Source organism: Hemiscyllium ocellatum, chromosome 26 (genome assembly GCF_020745735.1).
Source record: "Hemiscyllium ocellatum isolate sHemOce1 chromosome 26, sHemOce1.pat.X.cur, whole genome shotgun sequence".
Lineage (NCBI taxonomy): Eukaryota > Metazoa > Chordata > Chondrichthyes > Orectolobiformes > Hemiscylliidae > Hemiscyllium > Hemiscyllium ocellatum.
In genome coordinates this window covers 14,767,877-14,788,987 of record NC_083426.1, presented here as the reverse complement: position 1 = coordinate 14,788,987, position 21,111 = coordinate 14,767,877, and the positions used below count along the sequence as shown (strand labels likewise).

Below are 21,111 nucleotides of genomic sequence, written 5' to 3'. Positions count from 1 at the left end.
TAAATCTTCCCAAGCAGCTTGAGCAAATCTCCCTGCCAATATATTCATCCCCTTCCAATTCAGGTGCAATCTGTCCTTGTACAGGTCACTTCTACCGCAAAAGAGATTCCTATTATCCAAATATGTGGATCCTTTTCCCATACACCAGCTCCTCAACCATGCATTCATCAGCTCTACCGGCCTATTCCTGCCCTCACTAGCTCGAAGCGCTGGGAGTAATCCAGATATTATTACTGTCGAGGACCTCCTTTTTAAATTCCTGCCATCTCACTGTAACCTCCGTTCAGAATCTCAACCTTTTCCTTTCCTATGTTGTTAGCCCCAATGTACAATGACTTCCTGCTGGCCCCTCTTATCCATAGAGCATTCTGCATGCTCTCTGAGACATCTTTGAGCCTGGCAGCAGAGAAGGAACATACCATTCTGATTTTTCACTCTTGGGCACAGAAGCATCTGTCTGCCTTGCACTAGAGAGTCCCCGAACACAATCGATCGCTTGGAACCTGATGTACCCCTCATTGCATTAGAGCTAGTCTTGATACAACATACTTGGCTGTTCATGTTATATTCACCTGAGAATCCATCACCCCATACATTTTCCAAAACAGCATACTTGTTTGAGATGGGGATAGCTACAGAAGACTCCTGCACTACCTGCCTATCTCTCTTACCTTTCCTAGAGTTAACCCAACTATGTGACTGTATCTGTGACTTTTCTCCCTTCCTCTAACTGCCATCCATCACACCCCCTTTGCTCTTGTAAATTTCTCATTGCCTCTAACTGCCTCTCCAACTGATCCATTCGATCTGATAGGATTCGGAATATGAGTTCCCTGATTTGTGTTGTTAATCTGGTCCACGGAGGGAGCCTTGGCTGTCAGATATAAACAGGAGTGGCAGAGGGTGGCACGGTGGCACAGTGGTTAGCATTGCTGCCTCACAGCGCCAGAGACCGGGGTTCAATTCCCTCTCTGTGTGGAGCTTGCACATTCTCCTCATGTCTGTGTGGGTTTCCTCCGGGTGCTCCGGTTTCCTCCCACAATCCAAAAATGTGCAGGTTAGGTGAATTGGCCATGCTAAATTGTCCGTAGTGTTAGGTGAAAGGGTAAATGTAGGGGAATGGGTTTGGGTGGGTTGTGCTTCGGTGGGTCAGTGTGGACTTGTTGGGCCGAAGGGCCTGTTTCCACGCTGTAAGTAATCTAATCTAAGAAGGTTCTGCTCACTCTCAGAGGCAGCTCTGTGCTCGCTGAGTCAGTGTGGTGCACTAGGCAGGTGGAAATAAAGGGTGACTTGGTGACGGGATATTGGCCTGCACGGACCTATTTCAGTTGATTTAATGTGATAAAGGAAAACTATTTAGTGATCTAACTAGGAGAGTTTTACAGTTAACTAGATATAATTAAATGCATATTAACAATTAGTTACAGGTTGCATTGATGTTATGAACATTGTGTGTTGTGGTATGGTGCAGGGAGAGAATGGTGTGCTTATTTAGAATATTCAGATGTGGCTGACTGTGTCTTTTAGGAAAAAGTGAGGACTGCAGATACTGGAGAGTCAGAGTTGAAAATGGTGGTGCTGGAAAAGCACAACAGGTCAGGCAGCATCCGAGGAGCAGGAGAGCTGATGTTTCAGGCTTAAGCCCTTCATCAGGGATGTTTTGAACAGATGTGCAGAGCAGCCCGTCACTGACATGAACAAAAAGTCATAATAACAAAAAATGCTTGCAATACTTGTAAGTTTATTGACATTTACTTCATTAGCAAATACAAATAGAAAATATTTAGTGTGCACCATCAAGATTAAATCTCACTGCATGATCTTATTAAAAATTACATCAGAGATCATTACTACACTCACAGTTTAGGACACAAATTGACAGAGTGGGTTTCCCACTCTTGTTTATAAAAGTCAGGCAGGTTCGATAACAATGGACAATGCCAATTACCAATCTGCCACTCCAACTGTGTAAGCATGAGATCATGTAAAGATCATTTCCCGACTGGTCAGGAATGATTAATACAATTTCATGCAAAAATGTTGATGTGCTTTTACTAAGACCGTACAGCATGCTTTCCACACACAAGTCTAAATTCATCTACAAAAGCAAGCATCTAAAATGTAGATGACTTTTGGCTCTGGAATGTTTATGCTATCTAATGTCCAGAGCAATTAATTCCTAAAGCAGGTAAGTCTTCATTTAGGATTGAAAACATCAGAGAGGAGAGTAAAATTATGAGTGTGAGTACGATGCAGTTTATCATCCACGGTTGACAATGCAGATAATCCATTTAAAGCATATTTTCTTGAGCAATTTTATTAGATTTAGAGGTCAGTAATGTGAAGGGTGTACTCAAATTGAATGAAGAGGTTGCAACTAATTGACTGTATTTTAGAGATGTGCCTTCATGTTGTCTCATACTTAATCAGATTAGCTTGCCTGCTCTTTAACCAAAGGCCAATGAGGCTTTTACTTGAGTTCTTGTTACTGTGTGGCTCCATTACATCAATCATGGCTGAAGACTGAGGGAAGGACTTAAAAAGAATTGGAATACGCTTTAAATGAAATCTTGGATGATTAAATTAGACGGATTTGGCAAAACCCACACGATTGTTTCCTCTGTCAAAGATGGAATAGTATGGCCCAATGAAGACATCCCCCAGGATCCAGAGTCCTCCAGAAGAGCTTGGAAGGTACATGGAGTCAAATCCACTCATGCATCCAGACTGGTCCTGAAAGAAATGCAAATTGTGAGAGTTAGACCCCCAAAATGATTTATCTGCCATAACCAACCCTTCTGCGAGTAAAATAAACAAAAGATGAAAACGTCTGTCTAGCATTTCTTCTTTTGTGACTGCTCAGAATTAAATCAAAACAGCTTTTGATTAGCAGACTGTATATCCCACTCTTGACATTATTTTGTCAGCTGTAAGTCAAACTGCCAGGTAATTATCAAAGGCTAGAGAATTGGTTTAGCTCAATTGGTTGGATTGTTGATTTGCAGAGCAGTGTGATACCAGCAGTGTGGGTCCAATTCCCATCACTGGCTTGAGGTTATCATGAAGGACTTTCCTTTTCAACCTCTTCCCTTGCCTGAGGTCTGGTGGCCCTCAGGTTAAATCACCACCAGTCGTTTCTCTCTAATGAGAGAGCAGCCCCTATGGTCTGGTAAGACTATGGTGACACAACAACAATCAGTGGCTAAGTTCCAGGTGAAGGAAGGAATGAAAGTTTATGCTTTGGGATCTCAGTTGAGTCCTCACATAAATAGCTGGTTGATAAATATTGAGATAAGAGAAGAAGATTAGATTAGAAAAAAAATGCTTCTTTCATGGACAAGGGTGAGTAAAAAGGTTTTGGAGAAACTGAATAAAGGATTAATTATGTTTTATCACTGATTATTAAAAACTGGATTATTGAGAAAAATTGTACTTATATAAAATTTGCTAGAGTTTCTATTTAATGGAGCGAGCAAAAAAGTGAATAATTTGGTCCAACAGTTTTTCTCTCTGTTCAGTGGTGTGCTACAAACGTTATTTTCCACCATTCAGTTAAGCATGCACTATGTCAATATTAAAGATATTAAAGCCCACTTTAAGCATCTGTTCCTTTCACCCCTTGGTGAGCTGTCACTGCATTGTGCACCATTTACAAAACTCACTGCAGCAAGTTGATTGGAGATGCCGGTGTTGGATTGTGGTGTACAAAGTTAAAAATCACACAACACCAGGTTATAGTCCAACAGGTTTAATTGGAAGCACTAGCTTTCAGAGCACTGCTCCTTCATCAGCTAGTGCTCCCAATTAAACCTGTTGGACTATAACCTGGTTTGTGTGATTTTTAACTTTGTAGCAACTTGACAAGTCTTTTTCAAAGATTCACTTCAAACCTCAAATCTTCACTATCTAGATGGAGGTTCATCAGGACGTTGCCTGGTATGGACAAATTGAGCTCTAAGGAGAGACTAGATAAGCTTAAATTGTTTTCTTTTGAGCAGAGAAGCCTGAAGGGGGATAGGATTGAGGTGTGTAATGTAATGCGGGGAATGGACAGGGTAAACATAGAGCCGCTGTTCCCCTTGGTTGAGAGGTCAGTCATGAGGGGGCATAGTTTTAGGCTAAGGGGCCGGAGATTCAGAGGAGATTTCAGGAAAAAACCTTCTCACTCAGAGGATGGGTGGAATCAGAATTGCACTGCCTGGGAAGGTAGTGGAGGTCAGAAACCTTACAACCGTTAAAAGATATTTGGATGAGCACATCAAATAGCATCACATTCAAGGATATGGGACAAGTGCAGAAAATTGTGATTAGTGCACTCTTAGTGGTAGTTATATCAGTACAGACTTGATGGGCCAAAGGGCTTTTTCTGTGCTGTGTGAATCTGTGAATTGAGAAGGATGGGAACATCAAGTGTGTGGGTACAGCATTATCCCCAAGCTCCCTTCTATGTCACAGAACATCCTGACCTTAGATAAATAACATCATCCCTTCATTATTGCTGACTTAAAAATCATGAAAAGCCTTTTCTAACAATAGTGTGAAAACACCTACATCTCAAGTACAGCAACACTTCAAGAAAGTTGCTCACCACAGCCTTCTCCAATTGAGGATGACAATAAGTACTGACCTTGACAATAACACCCGCATCTAAAGAATTAATAATATAAAAAAAAACTCTTCCTTTCTTTGTTAATTGATAAGGAAATTAATTTTTTCACCATAACTGAGCTTACTCACTCAATCATGCTCAAAACTGTACAGGCTCATTCATTTTCTGTATAGTTTCTCCGAAAATTAACTGACAAGCAACTTTGCTGGATACTAAAGTCTGAGAACCTAACCTAACTGTTAAGAATCAGCTTTATCAAATTTAAGCAAAAGCATACCTGGATTGTGTATTCGGATGGAGTAAGGGGATAATCGATTCCATTGATTGTGAAGACTACATTCGGCATGTTGGGCAGATTATTGCAGTTGATGGTATACTGTACAATCGATGAAATAATTAAAAACAAGCATGAGCAGAGCATTCTCCAAGAATCATTGGAAGAAATGTTTACGAAACTATCAAAATCAACAACCTCATTATTGGTCACATCTTAAAAGTTGTCTTGGCTGACATTCCGGCACAAGTGCTGAGATGCTCCTGCAAGTTGTCTGAGATGTTGGGAGGCTCCCTCACCCTCATTGTGAGAAGGCCACCACTAGGGATTTTATCAACAATATCTACTTGCCCCTAATTGCAGGAAAATTGGCCATTAGTTGCTGGGCTTGTGGAGGAGCTGCTGGTGGGGAAACCCAAACCTATAACACTATTTCTGTGAGGAAAGCTAAAACATTTCCATTTTTATTTAAAACTATTGTTTATTTTGGCTTCTGTTTAGGGGTGCAGCGTTACTTTTGCAATGACTATTTAACTATATTGAGATAGTGGATATTAACTTAGGATTCAGTGTATGGAGAAGACAGAAGCTTGGGATGTTGGTTTTTGAGGTGTATATTTATAATGTTTAGTGGTTTAAGTACAAGCTTATTATGTTTGTAAACGTGACGCCCCAGTTCTGCCCGTTACCAGATGTTCGGGTCGCAAAAGATGCTCATATCCACCAATTAGGAGCCTGCTTTCTAAAGGCATCCTGACATTGCTGCCCCATTGGACAGGTTGGTTGTATTGGATGCATAGGAACTTCTAACTTAGTGAATTCCCATCACCCTTCTCAAACCTTCCATGTTGAAGATCGTGTTTGGAATGGCTTGAAGTTCAAGCTCAGTGGTTAGCATTGCTGCTTCACAGCACCAGGGACCTGGGTTCAATTCCAGTCTTGGGTGAATATCTGTGTGGAGTTTGCACAGTCAGTGTCTGCATGGATTTCCTCCAACTGCTCCAGTTTCCTCCCACTATCCAAAAAGGTGTGGGTTAGGGTGAATTGGCCAGGGTGAATTGGCCAAGCTGAATTGTCCATATATTCAGGAATGTGTAGGCTAGGTTCATTAGTCAGGGGAAATGTAGAGTAATGTGGGTACGGGAATGGATCTGGGTGGGATACTCTTCGGAGGGTGGGTGTGGACTTGTTGGGCCAAATGGTCTATTTCCACACTGTAGGGATTCTATGATTCAACTTTTCCCAAGGTCCCAGGAATCCTCAACATAAAATCGGGATCAACTTCATTTGTAGTTGTACTTAGTGCATTTCCCTCTGATTTACAGATGGAGCTAGCAGGTTGAGTCTAATCATTTCAGTCAATGATAAATTGAAATTCTTTTGGACCTTGTAGTTATTTATAAACATTGGGTGCCAGGGCCACCACTGCTAGTTTTTGAAGTTAATATCTATGCCTAATGTGATAAAAAATGTTAGCACTGGGAGGTGGGAGATTTCCAAGCACCTGTCTGTGCACTCTGCTCAAAGACAGCAGAAAATTTAAAGAACTGCAAATGCTGGAAATCAAAAATAAAAACATAAAGTAGATTTAACATTTTGGGTCCAGTGACCCTTCTTCAGAACAGCAGAATTGGGTATAACATAAAGGTCCCTTTACTCTGCCCCAGTAGGTTGCCAGAGCCCCAATCTCAAAACGGCATTCAAAACCCACACTGCCTTGGCACAGATCTAATATGTTGAGGCCTCTCAGAGTGAGATTGGCATTATTGGTCAATCAGTGACAAGGTTAGTGCTGAAACCCCATGCCTATTGAGGTATTTGATTGAGACTGCCAAGACTCTTTTGATGATACGATTCTGAGGCCAAACATTAGAAATTTTCTTTCACCCTTTGGTTTATTTATGTTCAAAATTGGAATGTAAAAATCAGGAGGCTGTAGTAATGTGAGATCTACACTCTTCAGAGTGAATAGCAACAGACTTTATTGGACAACTTGCTTAGAGCCCCATAACCCAATGCTCCAGCTCTATGGGACCGGATATAGCTTTTTAGCTTCTCTATCACATGTTCAGTAACACAGCCTGAGATAAGGTATGATTCCTCCAGAGGCAAATCCCTATCATTACCCATTTTTCCCTCTTGTACTTTATTGTGTTCTACAATGCAAAGTAATTAATGAACACAATGACAATATACATTACGGATTAAGCTTCTAAAGGTTTTTTTTAAACTAAAACTAATCTTTTAAACATAGCATAGATTTATACATCAATATATAAGTAGCACAAAGTAAAAGGTGAATTCAATAGAACCTCGTCTGAAAGGGATCTTGTGGTGCAGGGGTATTGGCACTACCTCTGAACCAAGAGGTCTGGATTCAGTTCCATCTGCTTCAGAGGTGTGTAATAACTGTTTTGATCAGATTGATTAGAAAAATATCTAGACCCTCCTCTGACTGATTATAAAAATCTACGAAGCTTTCATCAAAGCTTACCTGGCCGTAGTACCCTTGGGTAGCACCAATGTATTGTTGGATAGTGCTGATGGCTCTATTGGGACCAGTAAGCAGGGAAGTGCCAGTATCAACAATGGCCTGGCAGCCTCCACTGCAGGCAACAACCTGACCATTGATTGTCACCCTGAGAGAAGACAAAATGGCACTTGTTAATTGAATACCTTCCCTCCACGTCTAACATATTCCTTAAAATCACCCCCTCTCACCAAGCGTTTAGTCACGTGTCCCACTTCCTTATGATGACAGGAATTTAAAAATCAGAGTGCTCCCCCGCCACCCCTCTTAAATCTGCTCAACCATTCAAGAATTTAAATCATTGACCTCAACTTCCCCTCTCCTTGTTATCCCTAACCCTAAATTCTCCTGGAACTCAAAAATCCATCAAACTCATGTCATGTGTACACTCACTTGACTGAACATATACAATTCTTGGGGCAAAGAATGGTAAAGGTTCTTAACCCTTGAGTGAAGAAATTCCTCTTCCAGTCAAAAATGGAGTGGTAGAGACCTACAGCACAAAAAAGGGCCCTCAGCTCTGTCCTGGTCAAAAATAATCACCTAAATATTCTAAATTAGTCATCCACCGAGTTTGGATCTCTCGTTCCATACTTCACAGGCAATGAAAATGTTCTCCCAGCATCTATTCTGCCAGACCTCTCTAAACGCTTATGGTTCAATGAGATCACTTCTGTCTTCATAACTTTAGGAACTTGAGTCCACATATTCTCCCCTCAGAGGACAACACTCTGTGATGTGGTTTGGCATCAAATTTGACATGGTAAAGCTCTTGTGAAACACTTTGAGGTGTTTTATGACACTAAAGGTGCTATGTAAACGAAACCTCGTTGTGTTGTTACTGCTCAAACTACCATATTAATGCAATATGATTGGAGATGATCGAAGGAGGTAAATCTAAATTTAAATCTAATAACAGGAGTGTTTTCCTGTTTTAGTAGTATTTTATGTTCTAGGATTCTTACAGCGATAAGGATAGAATCAGCTTGGAGGGATTTTAATTAGCTGCAAATGTGTTGCTGGTCAAAGCACAGCAGGTTAGGCAGCATCTCAGGAATAGAGAATTCGACGTTTCGAGCATAAGCCCATTTTTTACTCGGGATTTTAATTAGCTCAGGATGAAATTTCTATCCTAGCTCATCAAATGGCCATCACTCTCAAACCCTTGCAGTATCACTGAGAGCAGTAACCACTGCTACAATTGCATCTGGTCCCCACTGGAAGTCAGCACTAGAGACAAAGGGGATGTTAGCTGAGGAGTAATGGAGGGTTTTAGTGCTGGTAGACAAATGGGATTGATGGGAGCAGCGACCAATGGCAGTCATGGGGTAAATACTTTGACATCCTGATTGGTGCAGGCCCAGATACCTGCTCTACCCCAAGATGAGGTGGAGGTGTTGGCGTTGGACTCGGGTGGACTAAGTTAAAAATCACACAACACCAGGTTATAGTCGAGATGTGGTGCTGGAAAAGCATAGCAAGTCAGGCAGCATCTGAGGAGGAGGAGAATCGACATTTCAGGCATAAGCCCTTCATGTGGTGATCCTGTTGCATCTGCTTCTGGAATTAAAAGTGCTGCAATGGGCCAACGTTAGGCTTCAACATCCCTTGTTCATAATATGCCTGGAAGAGGGCAGCTCACTTCTGTCTGAAACATACACCTGAAACATTGATATTCCTGATGAAGGGCTTATGCCTGAAACGTTGATTCTCCTTCTCCTTGGATGCTGCCTGACTGGCTGTGCTTTTCCAGCACCTCACTCTTCGACTCTGACCTCCAGCATTTGCAGTCCTCACTAACACCAGGTTATAGTCCAACAACTTTATTTGGAAGTACTAGCTTTTGCAACACTGCTCCTTCGTTGGATAGCTAGCTACCTGACAAAAGAGCAGCACTCCAAAAGCTACTGCTGCCAAATACGCCTGTTGGACTATAATCTAGTGTTGTGTGATTTTTAACTTATTCCATGTTGTTGTGGTTCCATGAAGTATTCCATGATGTGAGGTCACATTTATAAATACCAATCTTGAGTCAGTTTTATTTATTCACTCATGGGATGCAGGCACCGCTGTCTGGGTCAGCATTTATTGTCCACCCTTGAGAAGGTGGGGGTGAGCTGCCTTCTTCCAGGCATATTAAGAAAATGGAATGTTGATGTCTGAAGTTGGCCCATTGCGGCACTTTTAGTTTCAGAAGTAGATGCAACAGGATCTCTGCACCTTTATTCACCCCAAAGCCATTGACTAACTCCCCATTCATTCATTTTAATCGATTCATTCTAAAGAACACAGATCAGATAGTTTGGGTACATGGCACATTATTGTCTAAGTATTCTGACTAAATGCACTTGGTGTGCAATACTGTCTGCAATAAGTTTATCCTCCGATTGAATGTTTGCTTTCCTAGCCTGGATTTAAACAGTGGTTCAATTATAATCTGTAAGGTATCCATTAACTGGTGCATTCTCTCTATCGCTCAGTGCGTCCATACCTGGACCTGAGCTGCAACTCATTTCACCTAATATTTCCATGTCAAAGTTATGCCTTGCAATGTGATGATTACAGCTTGCATTTCCATTGTGAAATAGGTTGCTCACTTACCTGTCCAGTTGGATTTGCCAGTAACCTTCTTGAGTGACGGGCACCCAGTTAATTTGACCTGTGTAGTGGTTTGGATCAACTCCACCAAAAACAACTTCACTTCCGGACTGACCATCCTGTCTGTAAAAAGAAGTGAATCTGAATGTTAATTTCAGCAGGGACCTGCCTGATATTGAAGAGCATTGACAGAGCTTCAGAAATACCAGAGTGGTGATATCTTCTGTTTGGGGCTTGCAGAACGTGGTGTCATTAGCCATTGAAAATCAGACAACATTTCACTCCATTCAAGAAAACACACTCAATCCTCAATGTGCTGTTTGAAACTCAACAAAGCCCTTTTCAAAACACCTGAAATTGGAATGATCCAATTTCCTATCTTGGATCTCTCATGCAATTCAATCAAAATCTAAAAGAATTCCATTTGTTCACAAGGATGCACTTAGAACTTTGCTCAAAGTTAGAGACTACCTGACATGGAAACAGTTCATTTCAGTTGCTGGAGAAATACAAAGATGCATATTGTGTTAATTGCTTTAAAAAATGGCTATGTGGTGACATTAAGTTAATCCCCCATATTACTCAGGGTGCTATGCAGATGTAAGTTAGATGTAAATTGAGGGGTGATAGATATAGGATAGATGTCAGAGGTAGTTTCTTTACTCAGAGAGTAGTAAGGGCGTGGAACACACTGCCTGCAACAGTAGTAGACTCGCCAACTTTAAGGGCATTAAAATAGACATATGCATGAAAATGGAATAGTGTAGGTTAGATGGGCTTCAGATTGGTATCACAGGTCGGCGCAACATCGAAGGCTGAAGAGCCTGTACTGCTCTGTAATGTTCTATGTTCTATGCAAGTCGACAGAAGTTGTGACAACATACCGAGTGAGGTAGAAAGCAAACAGGTCTTGTTGGACCAGGTTCTCAGACATCATGTTATCAAACACAGGTGTGGCACTGGACGATGCAATGTTTGGATAGGCCAGCCCCAGGATCCCATCAAATGGAGCATAATAGAAAGTGCTCCCAGGTTCAGTCTCGCTTAAGCCAAATTCCTGCTCTTTGACAGCAATGTTTGATATCTAGAAGAAAGAGAAAGACACAACTTGTTCTGAGGAATTATCATGCTGAGAATTATCAATAAACCAGACCATGAATTTAAATGAATGAATACCACAGTAACAAGAAAATCTAACATTACGCAATGACTCATAATTACAAATAAAATAGACAGTCTTAGAGAAAATCTGTTGGCCTAATATGGTCAGTGGGGAGAGAAACGGAAGGATCATTTCAAGCCCAAGGTGAATCTTTTTCTAAACAAGTCATATCAGAATTGAAAGGTTAACTCTGTTTATCTCTCAATAAAAGAGTTTCTACTGCACTTTTTGTTTTAATTTCAGATCTCCAAACTATGCAATATTTTGTTCATATTATGTTAGATTGATTGCTGTTCCTCCAGTTGACACTTTACACAGAGAGAAAGGTCAGTTTTCAGTGTTGATTTGGAGTTGAAAATTCTGAACAACTTTCAGAAACCTGGCACACCATTGGCTGTTTAGCAAAGAGTCAGGAGATGAGTTATTTCACAGAACCTATCGCCTCTGACCTGCTTGGGTAAGCCATAGTATTTATTTGGCCAGTCTGATCAGTTTCTGGTCAAGTTGAAGATTTGCATCAAATGTTACAAAATATTAACATACAAAGAAATTACACGTGTATGAGCAGTTTAAGAATTTTGACATTATTTGATATAACATTATTGGTAAAAGTTACAATATACGTACAGTGACTGTGTCGTAGCCCAGGACCCCAGTCATGCTGCCTGTACCATACTGAATAGACAGTGGTTGGTTTGTTGCCTGGAACGTTGAGGACTTGCTTGGTGAAAATTTCTTGTGGTTTGCTGTAAAGGTAAACATTTTAATCATTTGGTCATTTAATTTCATAACTGAATCAAGCACAGGCCATCCATAAAAATTGCTATATAATTGTTTGTAGCACTATTTGTTTCTGTTGAATTGCACACTTATTAAATGAGGGATAGTTCATTCACAAGAAGTGAGCATCATTGAATGGACCAACATTTGTTTCCCTGCCCCTAACTGTCAAAAACATTGCTCTCGGTCTAACATCACAAGTAAGCCAGAGTAGGGAAGGACAGCAGTTTCTTTCCCTAAAGGGTACTCATGAACCAGACAGTTGTTGCATAGTCATCTCCAGAATTTTGATTCTGGATTTTTATTGAATCCCAATTCCATCAGCTGCCAAGGTGAGATTTGATCCCAGGTCCCCAGAACATTATCAGGGTCTCTGGATTAATAATCTCACATTAATACACCAGACCATCACCTCCTTGTTAGCATGAGAAAAAGGACTCATTTACAACCAGCAATATTAACAAGAGGTCAAAGGTCTTGTAGGGCATCTTATCTAATAAAGATCACGTCACCATGGTCTTACCAGACTCTCTTATTACAGAGAGGGGTAACTGGTGGTGGTTCACCTCTAAGGCAAGGGAGAGAAGGAGAGCCCTTCATGGTAACCTCATCCAATGTGGGAATTGAACCCTCACTGTTAGGGTCACTCTCCATCACAAACCAACCATCCAAGTTAGTTGACCTCCAGCATACCATTCCTCATTGCTTGTCAGAATTATCATATGGCTTGGCGTATGAGCTAGCAGGTTAATACTATTCATTAACAGTGTCCCATGAGTTAATGATTGCATTGAAATAGCTCAGATGATCCAGGTTGCTTTAATGCGGGAAACGTTTTACTTCAGTGTGAACACAAAACTTGTATGTATCCATTGCCAAAGTGCTTAACAGCCAATGAAATAATTTAAATTATAGTCACTATTGTAACATTAGAAACATAGCAGCCAATTTGTGCACAGAAAGCTTCCACTAACAGCAATGTGATAATGACTAGATGATTTATTTGTCATCTTTGGTTAAAGGTTAGACATTGGCCAACATGCTGGAGAGAACTCCTTTGCTCATTATTGAAACATTGCAAGGGGATTGTTTTTAATGCGTGCTTGTGATCAAACAATGTCTCAGTTCACTGTCTCATTCAGAAGACAGTAGCTGTAACACTGCAGCATTATCTCAATATTGCACTGGAATACCAGCCAGACATTTCCTTCTTAAGTCTTTGAAGTGGAACCTGAACTCACAACCTTCTGCCTCAGAGGCACAAATGCCACTAGTTGAGTGCAACTTTGTGGATCTGGTTTAAACTTAATTTCCTGAGTGAGAGCCAATAGATCCAAAGCACTACTTTTTGTCACATTAGATTGTTTTGTCATACATCCTTCTTAGACATCATGACCTTGTTGTTATATAATTCTTCTTTCCATTTATCTCAAAAACTCATCAAGCGGAAATCACAACTGTATAGACAGCAAATAAAAAAGTATTTTCATATGTATTTTCATTTTGGGTGGAATTTCTTATACTTCATAGTGATAAATGTGGAGGCAAGTAGTTCATGAATTCAGCAAGGCTAAACCTCACTCTCCCGTCTCCCCTCGGATTACATTCTGGGTGGGAGGACCTATGGTTGACCCTCACACTTTGACACCAATTGAGGTCCTTAAATGACCAATGAATGACCAAATGGATGGAACAGTGGCAATGTCACTGAGCTAACAAACCAGAACCCTAGGTTAATATTCTGGGGAGGTGAATTTGAATCCCATTATGGCAGGTGGTGAAGTTTGAATTCAGTTAAAATAAAATCTGGGATAGACTGCTAGCTTTAGTGTCGGCGCTGCTTATTTTAATAAAAGAACCACCTGGTTCACTAACACCATCTTGGAAACGTACCTGATCTGACCTTTATCTGACTGCAGTGCCATATCAATGTGATTGATTCTTAACCGCACTCTGGTCATTTAGGGATAGGCAATAAGTACTGGTCTGAAATAGATAGACTTGTAACCAGTAAAGGGTTATGGGGAAAAGCCAGAAAAGTAGCTTTTCAGAACAGCCATGGCTTCATTGAATGGCAGAGCTGGCCCGATGGGCTGAATGGCCTACTTCTGTTCCTACGCCTTATGGTCTTTGCCCTATGTCTAATGAATTGCTCAACGATTCTGTGACTTTGGTTGTTCCCTTGCAGCAGTCATGGCTTCCTCCATGGCATTGTTAAGTACAAGTGTCGATAGCCTCTGATTGGCCAGTAGCTCTCTCTCGGCAGGACCTTTACCCCAGGGGCCTTGATTCCAGAGGAAATTCCTGTCGGTAGTCTCTCCACTTCCTGATTGGCTTGACCGTTAATGCTTCAAGAAGGTTCTGCCTATTGAATCAATCAGGTTTGGATCTACCAAATATTCCCTATCCTTGAATCTCTTCAGTTATTTTTGGTATGTTTTGTATGCCCTTTAACTTATGATTAATCCATTGTGTCCTTGGGCCACTCCCCAGCCAGTGCCCAGATCACTCTTAATGGGTGAATATGCTGATCAAAAGTTAGGAAGACTGTTTAAATACACTTACAGCATGATTGGCTGGAACAGTAAACTGATGGGACCCAAAGGTTTGATGAACCAGTATCAAAGATGACTGTGAAGCTTTGTGGTGGGGTTCCGATGCTAATTGTTCCATAATAAGACATCTGTAGGAATATTGTAGTTAAAGAAACAAGTTAGAATTGGTTAAAACTTGTGAAACAATGTTTCAGTATTTATAGACACACTGGGCAGATTGTCTTCTTGCTGTACCGAGGTCTATTGGATGTTCTACACGATATATGACCAGAATTAGACCATTTGGCCCATTGAGTCTTGCTCCCTCATTTGATCTTGGCTGATATGGGGTTTCCTCAACTCCATTCTCCTGCCATTCAGATTAGATTAGATTACTTTTTTATAGATTAGATTAGATTACTTTAAAGTGTGGAACCAGGCCCTTCGGCCCAACAAGTCCACACTGACCCGCTGAAGAGCAACCCACCCAGACCCATTCCCCTACATTTATCCCTTTGCCTAACACTACAGGCAATTTAGCATGGCCAATTCACCTAAACCGCACATCTTTGGACTGTGGGAGGAAACCGAAGCACCCAGAGGAAACTCACACAAACATGGGGAGAATGTGCAAACTCCACACAGACAGTAGCCCGAGGCATGAATTGAACCCGGGTCTCTGGGGCTGTGAGGCAGCAGTGCTAACCATTGTGCCACCATGCTGCCCATAACATTTGATCCCTTCACTAATCAAGAAGTTATCCATCTCCATCTAGGTGCAATTCATAGAAGCAAATAAGATTTGAGGACTCACATGTGCCTCTTTAGGAATCTGCCCAAGTTTTCTGCATGTGTAGTATCTGGTGATCTAGTACATTCCATTACAGGGACAGAAAGACTTGTACGGTTGAGAACAAGGGTGTTTAGATTCACTGGATGCTATTCCAAGCAGAGTGAAAGTTTGTAGGTGGACACCAATGTTACCTATCCCTCTGCCACCTTCCTGCTGTTGCTGTCTTGTGATTTCTGGCTCACAGTTAAGCCTTGGATTTAGCAAAACCAAAGCCACTTTCCTTAACTTGTATTGGCAAACTTATTCCAATCCGTCAACCTGCTCAGTTGTCTAGACCCACCAGGCTGTGTACAATGTTCAGTTTTGTTCAATGTTAGCCTGATTTTCTTACTCCAAATGGTCATCAGATCAAAAAGTCTTAAGAAAGCTCAAGACAGCCTGTGTTACTTACTTAATTCATTGATTGGTGCTAAACACTTAATATCCTTAATCCACACCTTCATCAGTTCAAACAACGATTTCTTAAATACAGCTATTTCTCCAAACTTCACAAGTTTGAGTTAGTTCAGCATTTTGTAGCTGAACTGTCACTCCCAACCTCCTGACTGTTTGACACCTCTGTCCTTATCACAGCCGCACTGCCTTCCAGCTTATTGTCATCCTCACCCTCATTTCCAAATCACTTTAATCTTTCTACTCCTTTATATCTGCGCAGTCATCGTAGGTATGATTTTGCAGATCACAAACTCCACTCTTTAAGGAAATGGAGAAGAAACAGTACTCGAGAACTAAAAGTCTTACATCGGTGTTGTTCTCTCCAACTGGTGGAGCAGTTAAAATCGAATGGCTTGATTTCTGTCATTTCCCATGAATCTGTTATTGGTTCTTGTGGCATGTGAACTTGTGCTGTTATTCGAGGGACTGCCATTAATAAATGGAAGTTGGATTCATCTCAGTGGATGGTCTGTCTCACTGTCCAGATGGGTAGATTTGCTGAGGAGGCAGCACGACCACCAGTGTTAAATGTTAAAACAAACCTCACACTAGTTGGGCTGGGAAGGGGGATTACATCTTCTGGACCCACCCCATGAACCTCAGTTGCCGCAGGCTGTGAGCGTTTTGCCAAGTCTCTTTCCTCCAGAACTTAACTTGATCTCTGGATGCTGGCAATAGGCAGGTCCCTAATGCTGGCAATAGGCAGGTCCCTAATGCTGGCAGGAGACAGGTCCCTAATACTGGCAGTAGGCAGGTCCCTAATGCTGGCAGTAGGCATGTCCCTAATGCTGGCAGGAGATCCCTAATGCTGGCAGGAGACAGGTCCCTAATGCTGGCAGTAGGCAGGTCCCTAATGCTGGCAGTAGGCATGTCCCTAATGCTGGCAGGAGATCCCTAATGCTGGCAGTAGGCATGTCCCTAATGCTGGCAGGAGATCCCTAATGCTGGCAGGAGACAGGTCCCTAATGCTGGCAATAGGCAGGTCCCTAATGCTGGCAGTAGGCAGGTCCCTAATGCTGGCAGGAGACAGGTCCCTAATGCTGGCAGTAGGCAGGTCCCTAATGCTGGCAATAGGCAGGTCCCTAATGCTGGCAGGAGACAGGTCTCTAATGCTGGCAGTAGGCAGGTCCCTAATGCTGGCAGGAGACTGGTCCCTAATGCTGGCAGGAGACAGGTCTCTAATACTGGCAGGAGACAGGTCCCTAATGCTGGCAGTAGGCAGGTCACTAATGCTGGCAGGAGACAGGTCTCTAATGCTGGCAGTAGGCAGGTCCCTAATGCTGGCAGGAGATCCCTAATGCTGGCAGGAGACAGGTCCCTAATGCTGGCAGTAGGCAGGTCCCTAATGCTGGCAGGAGACAGGTCCCTAATACTGGCAGGAGACAGGTCCCTAATGCTGGCAGGAGACAGGTCCCTAATGCTGGCGGGAGACATGTCCCTAATGCTGGCAGGAGACAGGTCCCTAATGCTGGCAGGAAAGCACTGGGCTCCCCAGTCTTCACCCTCTGTTCACTCCTGTAGCTATTCCACCCACCAACCAGCTGCTGCTTACTGCCTTTCGGCCCAACAAGCCCCCACCGAGCCTCCAAATAGTAACCCACCCAGACCTATACCCCTACCCTATATTTACCCCACACTAATGCACCTAACCTACATATCCCTGAACACTATGGCAATTTAGCACGGCCAATTCACCTAACCCCTGCACATCTTTGGATTATGGGAGGAAACCCATGCAGACATGGGCAGAATGTGCAAACTCCTCACAGGCAGTCACAAGAGACTGGGGTTAAATCCCGGGTCCCTGGCGCTGTGAGGCAGCAGTGCTCACCAATGAGCCACAGTGCCACCCCAGCAGTTCAAATCAATTCAAAAATCCTAGTGCAGCGAGATCTGAAAACTTATCTGCAAAGACTTTCTGCTGGGCGTTAGAGTCTGCTGTGAAGCCTCTTCTCCCAGTTATTTTCCTCTAACTCCTTGACATTCTTTGACCGACATCCGTACTGTCTCACAGCCTCAACCCCCCACAAAGACCACCTTAAATTCCAATCTTTCCATTAGCTGTTTACCCTTTGCTGTTTCTCCCCCATCCAAATTATTTAGCAATTATTTTGTCAGAGGCACAAGAGAACTGCAAATTGGAGCCACTGCATTGACTTCCCCTTCTTGCTGAAACACTTGCAGGTTATGGCCTAGGGGTATTAATGCTGGACTGTTAATCCAGTGACCCAACTAATGTTGTGGGGACATGGGTTCAAATCCTGCCAGGGCAGATGGTGGAATTTGAATTCAATACAAAATCTGCAATTAAAAGTCCAATGAAGCCATTGTCGAGTGTTGGAAAAACCTGATGAAGGGCTTATGCCCGAAACGTCGAATTTCCTGTTCCTTGGATGCTGCGCTTTAACCAGCAACACATTTTCAGCTGTTGGAAAAACCTGTCTGGATCACTAATGTCCTTCAGGGAAGGAAGGTGCCATCCTTATCCAGTCTGGCCTACATGTGACTCCAGACCCACAGCAATGTGGTTGACTCTTAAATGCCCTCTGGGCAATTTAAGATGGGTAATAAAAGCTGCCCAAATCAGTAACAACCTCATCCCCTGAATGAGGTAAAAAAAGGTACGAGTTAATGACCATTTACCAGCAGAAAGTAAAAGTGATTTACCTACCTGTTTCTGATTTTCTTTAGGTGTTTAAGAATTCATTTTGATTCTGTTTTAATGCAATATTTTATCCATCAAGCCACATATTCTGGGAGACTTGGGGTTGACTCTAAGCTCCAACCTCCCTAGCAATTAAATAAACGTGGTGTTTGTGGAGGGGAGAGGAGGGTTCTAATAATTTTACTATTGGGTTGATCGTCTAAAATGGACGAAATTAAGCCAGCCCTTCATTGAGCACCTGCCATGACTTTAACTTCCATTAGCTTTAGAAGTAGCAATTACCAAGAGAGGGGTATAACATTAAACATTTCCAACAAGGAGACAGACGTAATCCTTAGGACTAAAAGGATCGAAAAGTATGTGGAATAACTCTTTAGAGGCCAGCATCCCATCACCAATCACCCTTTATTTGACAATAGCACTGCCTCTCACTGAGTCAGATATTCAGTGGCTCAATATCTGTGACATTCATCCCTTTAAGTCAGTCTGGGCTCCCTGATTGGACCAGATTAACAGCCCCAATCAGGGAACTTAGTTTCTATGATATCCAAATGGCTGACCTCATTACAATCACTACAATATGGGAAGAAAGCAAGAAACAGGTGTTGAGTTGGATGATCGGCTATGATCATACTAAATGGTATGCAGGCTGGAATGGCCAAATGGCCTACTCCTGTTCCTTTTTCTTATTCAGTTGTGGATCTGGCCATCACTGGCTGGACAATATTTATTGCCTGTTCCTAGTTGCCCTTGGGAAGGTGGGGATGATCTGCTTTCTTGAACTGCTACCGTCCACTGGTTTTGGGTTAACCCGCAATGTCCTTAGGGAGGGAATTCCAGGTTTTGACCCAGCAACAGTGAAGGAATTGCGATATATTTCCAGGACAGGGTGGTGAGTGGCTTGGAGGGGAACTTGCAGATGGTGTTGTCCCTTGTACCTGCTGTTATTGTCCTTCTAGATGAAAATGGTCGTGGGTTTGGAGGGTGCTGTCTGAGGATATTTGGTGAATTTCTGCAGTGCACCTTGCAGGTGGTACACACTGCTGCTACTGAGAGTCGGTGATGGAGGGAATGGATGCTTGTGGATATGATGCCAATAAAGCGAGCCATTTTGCCCTGGATAGTGTCAAGCTGCTTGAGTACAACCATCTATTTTTCTATGTTGTCACCAATCTTAAATTGCCTTAGTTATACCAAAAATAATATTCTGTGCTCCCAGGAACAAGTGAGGTATACTGCCAAATTCAAGAGGGAGGGCTACTACTTGCCAGTATTGCCACTCTAACCTTCCTTTTAGCTAGTCCCCCACTGGGGCTGTGAAATTGTCCCTAAATGTCCTCCTGGACTTGTTCCTTTCCCCACAGTGAGGACTACTTACATCTAGGTAGTTTATGAGTGGCTCTGTAGACATGGTCTGCCCATTGAAGTAGCCTGCATATTTGGAGTATGGATTGTATTGGTGTTTCTTCAGTAAATCACCAAGAAGCCCACGGTCTTCCAGAGCCTGCCGGGCAGATTTACCCTTCGTCAATTTAACCCTGTGAAGAGAAACAGGACAAACTGTCAGGCTTAAATTGATACTGTGAGCAACTGACCTAGTTCTATTAGTTAATCTACAGGATGTAGTAACAATGATTAAAAACACCAGAGACACAAAGTCTTACAGAAGCAAAGGCAAGAATGATGCCGCACCAAACCTGTTGGACTATAACCTGGTGTCGTGTGATTTTTCTACTTGGTAGAAAATGCAGAACAAAGAGACAATATGTATAAATGGAAATTCTGATGCATAGGTTCAGATAAAATAATAATACCCTATCAAATGAAAAAGTAAACTACTTGCAATATTTAGCAGATTTGACAGCATCTGTGAAAAGAGAAATGGAGTTAATGTTGCAAGTCATGACTGTTCATCAGAACTACCTACTTGATTACTTACCTGACTAAACTCTCAGAGAGCTGAATACAAGCGAGTGCAATGAGCAACCACTTCATCTTGTCTGGTACTTGTCAAGACCTTGGTGAGATTTGTGAGTGCGCTTGGTGTTTTTATACTGTGCTGCGTCAACCCATTCCATTGACCAAAAAGACAAATAACGAATGTTGTTATGTCATGTTTTATTATCATAACTAAGTCCTTGTGAAAGGGCACATTAAGAGTTTACACCTTATTTAATAATTATCAGCTGATATTTTGATAACCAACATTCTTGAGTTTCAAGCTTATTGAGTAAGACCTCAGGGCTGATAATACGGCTCTATATATATTTGTAAAACAAGATAATATTTAGTTCTTATGGTTTGAACTTGTACATTTATCAAATGTACTTATCCAGCACTTGCAGAGTATTTTAATTATAGAAAACTGAGTTGTTACAACAGTAAAGGTCACAGATGACAACTTATTCTTAATATGTAGGTGTGTATGCTTAATGAAGGGGAGGAGATGGCCTATTAATCCAGAAACCCAGCTGATGCTCTCAGTACCTTGGTTCAAGTCCCACCATGGTAGAATTTAAATTCATTTAAAGACAAAGAATCTGGAATTAAGAGTCTAACAAAGACTTTGTTGATTATCAGGAAAACCCCACTGGTTCACTAATGTCATTTAAAGAAGGAAATCTGCCATCCTTACTTGGTCTGGCCAGACCCACAGCAATGTGGTTAAATC

At 42.0% G+C, this 21,111-nt stretch overlaps 1 protein-coding gene across 1 annotated transcript; it reads right to left on the bottom strand.

Moving 5' to 3' along the window:
* Positions 1-2,583: 2,583 nt before the first annotated feature.
* Positions 2,584-20,435, bottom strand: LOC132828353 (pepsin A-like). The gene is given in 9 exon segments (XM_060845381.1): positions 2,584-2,733; positions 4,887-4,985; positions 7,378-7,522; positions 10,015-10,134; positions 10,896-11,095; positions 11,801-11,919; positions 14,519-14,636; positions 19,819-19,978; positions 20,368-20,435. Coding segments are annotated over 9 exon segments (1,179 nt in total).
* Between the last annotated feature and the right edge of the window lie 676 nt (positions 20,436-21,111).